General features: G+C 44.1%; 1 protein-coding gene across 1 annotated transcript; it reads left to right on the forward strand.

Moving 5' to 3' along the window:
• Positions 1–3,667: 3,667 nt before the first annotated feature.
• Positions 3,668–4,155, forward strand: LOC124461321 (the record flags this gene model as incomplete). Its single annotated transcript, XM_047012853.1, has 1 exon — positions 3,668–4,155. A coding segment is annotated over exon 1 (488 nt), but the record flags the coding sequence as incomplete, so codon positions are not given.
• Between the last annotated feature and the right edge of the window lie 467 nt (positions 4,156–4,622).

The following is a 4,622-nucleotide window of genomic DNA, read 5'->3' on the forward strand; positions in this document are numbered from 1 at the left end:
TACGTGGCCTAGATGCACTTGGCCAAACTAATCGCGACTGCTGGGTGATATATTTTCTACTGGATAAAATTGATGCCGAGTCTCAATGCAAATGGGTGTCCTACAGCCGTGAGGGGACATTTCCAACCATTAAGGATTTTCTTAGATTTCTCGGAGAACGTTGCGATGAGTTCGAATTAAGCCGCTGCGAACAAGTCGCCCAATCAAACGTTAAGAAATATACTCGGATACTGATTTCCACAGACTCAAGAGGGTGTCTTAAATGTGAGTCTAAGGGGCATAATGTATACAACTGTGACCAGTTCTTGGCCCTCTCCGTGGAGAGGCGCTACTAATTTGCTAAGGAGAAACGTTTGTGTTTCAGTTGTCTAAGGCCTGACCATGGTATTTAAAGATGTGAATCCAAGTATAGATGCAAACATTGTCAGGACAAACACCACACGCTGTTACATCGCCAAGTCGAAGAAAAGAGCATTAATCCCACAGTAGCCATGATTGCCGAAACTAAGCAAGTAAAGGAAGTCCAATCTATAGAATCACAGAGTTATTTAGCACGTTCTGCGGTAAATCTACAGCCGCGAGGAAAACCAAGGAGTGTATTTCCCACAGCTCTAGTTTTGGCATTAAATTCAAAGGGATCATACACCACTTGTCGTGTTCTCTTTGATAGTGGATCAGAACTATCATACATATCGGAGCATTGCATGCGATCACTGGGCCTCTTACGCTCACCATCTCGAATACTTGTCTCAGGAATTTCGTCAATCAAGGACGATACTACAAGGGGGTCAGCGCAGTATATTTGAAATCAAGGTTCTCGAAACATACACTAGATATTACAGCTCATGTCTTAGGTAAGATAACCACTCTATTGCCAAAGGATGAAGTCGACCCGGCCGTTTTGAAAGTTTTCGATGGGTTAGAACTGGCTGATCTACCGGAAACCAGCGCTAAGCATGTGGACATTTTGGGTAGCGACTACGTGTGGTCCGCATTCACAGGAGAGAAGGTATTAGATAAGCATGGAAACATAATTGCAATATCCACAATATTCGGGTGGGTGGTCACCTCAATTGCAGCTAAACAAGGATCAAATACAGCATCTCTGTTATCAACGATCGAAATAAATACATCGCTCCAAAGGTTTTGAGAATTGGAAGAATTAAGTGGCAGTTTGCCGCCCACTGCTGATGACTTAAAGGTCGAGAATCATTTTCGCTCTACACACTTTCGTGACTCAAATGGGAGGTATAGTGTTGAGCTTCCATTTAAGAACTCGGATGTTAAGTTTGCAGATACTCTTCAGGGAGCAACATCACGATTTTATTCAGTAGAACGTCGACTTCAGAAAGATAAAAGGTTAAAGGAAGAGTACACCAAGTTCATGCGCGAATACATCGCTTTGGGACACATGCGCATCCTTGATGAGTCAGAGAAGACGAGTGCACCTAAAGAACACATGTTCTATATGCCTCACCATCCGGTTATTGGTACGAAATTGAGAATTGTATTTGATGGATCTTATAAGATAAGAGTGGCAGATCACTAAACGATGAGTTACTAGTGGGCCCAAGTATTCAGCGTAACCTAATGGATGTGTGTTTACGCTTTCGACTTTATAAGTTTGTTTTTTGCGCAGACATCATTAAAATGTTTAGGCAAATATGAATATCTGAAAATCACCGAAATTATCAACGAATTGTATGGAGAGAAAACCCAACTGAAGAGCTGCAACATTACCAGCTTTGTACTGTAACTTATGGAACAGCCTGTGCACCGTTTTTAGCTGTACGTGTGTTAGAACAAAGCATAAATATCCAACAGCTGCCAAGATTCTATTGGAAGATTTCTATGTGGACGATGTCCTGACCGGAGCAAACACGGAAGACCAACTTATACGTAACAAGGATGAACTTATTCAACTATTAGGTCGCTCACAGCTGGAGCTTAGGAAATGGGTATCCAATACCCACGGAATCGGCCCTTTAGAAGAAGCAGCAGCGACAAGTGTGACTGGAGATGCCTCCTCCGTCAAGGTATTAGGAATACATTGGGAACCAAATCTGACATCTTCACATATGGTATAAGGTTGAGCGAATGCACAGAAAGTTCAAAAAGACAAGTATTATCAGACGTTTCACGCATATTTGACTCGCTTGGTCTACTCGCGCCGGTCATTGTTCAATTCAAGATCCTTTTCCAAGAGCTCTGGCTTCTTAATCTAGATTGGGATTCACCGCTTCCAACTAAACTGGCAGACCGATGGCGTAAGTATCGCGAAGACATTATCAACATAAGGCAGTTAAAGATACGGCGTCATATTGGGTATGTCGGCAAACGAATAGAGTTACACGCCTTCTCAGACGCCTCAATAAAAGCATACGCAGCAGTCGTATACTCTCGGATCGTGAACCAGGATGGCAGCATAGAGGTTTCACTGCTTGCGGCGAAAACACGGGTCGCTCCACTTAAGCAGCAATCGCTCCCTCGTTTGGAATTATGTGGCGCACTTCTGCTAAGTCGGCTGATCGATCAATTAAATTAGCTTGGAAGGATCTAGAAAGCACCGTATATGCTTGATGTGATTCGACAATTGTGTTGGCATGGCTGAACCACTTGGCAGCTAGTTTAAATACGTTCATTGGCAATCGTACTGCCGAAATATTGGAAGTAATACCACCAGACTCGTGGCGCCATGTTAATACCAAGCAGAACCCCGCAGACTGCGCTTCTAGAGGAATGCTGGCTGAGGACTTACTCCCGTTTACTCTCTGGTGGAAGGGTCCCGACTGGCTGGCTGAGACACATCTTAACTTAGGTAACGAAGATGATATAGAAATCTCTAACTTAATTTCAGATGACGAGTACCGAAAAGAGTTGAAGGCTACAGTATTAGTTACTCTCGGGGAAACCATGAACGAGTCATCTCCCCTCGAAGAACTCATTGGTCGTGTTTCTTCCTGGCCTAGACTTGTGCGTATTGTGGCATACATTTTACGATTTATCCGACACATGAAAAACCCCCAAGAAAAGTCAAACACTTTCGCCGTAACCTACGACGAGTACAAGGCAGCCAGGAAGCAAGCTCAAGACGAATGGCATAGAAGGATGCGTACCAGAAGGCTCTAAGCTGTGTACCCTGACGCCGATTCTAGATGACAGTGGGCTTCTACGTGTAGGAGGTCGCCTCAATAATTCGGAGTTATCAAATTCAGCCAAGCATCCGCTCATCTTGCCGAGGAAGCATCGCATATCTCACCTGATTTTGGAACACGAGCATCAACATAATCTACACCCAGGAGTTTCGGCCCTCTTTGTCATAGTTCGTCAACGTTTCTGGATAATGGGAGCCAGAAATCTGATTCGTAAAGTTACTCACAACTGCTTCAGACAGCGAGCACATACCAGCAACCAACTAATGGCCGCACTACCGGCAGTGAGAGTTCGGCAAGCATTTCCGTTCGAAAATACAGGCTGTGATTATGGTGGCCCAATCATGATGAAGCCACATAAAGGAAGGACCGCTCGAAAGGAAAACGGATACATATGTCTCTTCGTATGCATGGCAACCTCAGCTTTACACTTGGAGCTGGCAACAGACCTTAGCACTGATACATTTTTGTCTGCTCTTAGACGTTTCATTTCACGGCGAGGCAAATGTGTGACGATGTTCAGCGACAATGGACGAAATTTCATGGGAGCCAAAAGAAGTCTTAACGAAATGGAACAATTGGTTCAATCCCAGCTGCACAATAACAAGATAGCAGAGGCGTTATCGATCGAAGGCATCAACTGGAAGTTCATACCGCCACATGCGCCTCACTGGGGAGGCAAATGGCTTCATTTCAAGCTTCATTCACACCGAGTAATCGGCCACGCCGTTCTTACATTCAAACAAATGCATACGTTGTTAACACAGGTGGAAGCGGTGATCAACTCAAGGCCTCTTTGTGCCACTTCCGATACAGACGTTGGATATCTTTCGCCCGCTCACATGCTGATCGGTCGTCCTTACACCACAGTGCCAGATAGAGATTTGGACCAAGTGCCGCCAAACCGATTGGATTACTGGCAGCAATCTCAGGCCATGTTGCAAGGCTTTTGGAAAAAGTGGCATCTTGAGTACCTTACGTCGTTGCAGCAGAGGCCAAAATGGTTAATGAAATCGGCAAACCCGAAGCCTGATGATCTCGTACTAGTAAAGGATTCTCATACTCATTATCGAGACGATTCCTGGCCCAGACGGTCTAGTACGAGCCCTTAAGTTAAAGACAGCTACAGGAGAGATAACCCGTCCCATAACCAAGGTGGCTCCCCTGCCAGTTTCAGAAACATTGTTTCAGGGCCCGGCGGTATGTTGAGAAACTTAATTTTATTTGAATGTAAACGATCTTTTTATTTTATTATTTTTAACTTTGGGTTGTATGGTCACACCGTTTTGGCTGTTGCAATAGCAAGCGTGTGGTGAAAACGAGAAATGTATGTTGAGTTAGTTAATTGCTTATTGGCCAACAGAAACCAACACAGGGAATAAAGCAAACCTTATTTTATAATACAAAACGAACCAGCAAAGTTAATTTATGAATCAACACAGTCCAATATAATAAACTTTTCAAATGCCA

This window comes from Drosophila willistoni, unplaced genomic scaffold (genome assembly GCF_018902025.1).
Source record: "Drosophila willistoni isolate 14030-0811.24 unplaced genomic scaffold, UCI_dwil_1.1 Seg345, whole genome shotgun sequence".
Classification (NCBI taxonomy): Eukaryota; Metazoa; Arthropoda; class Insecta; order Diptera; family Drosophilidae; genus Drosophila; species Drosophila willistoni.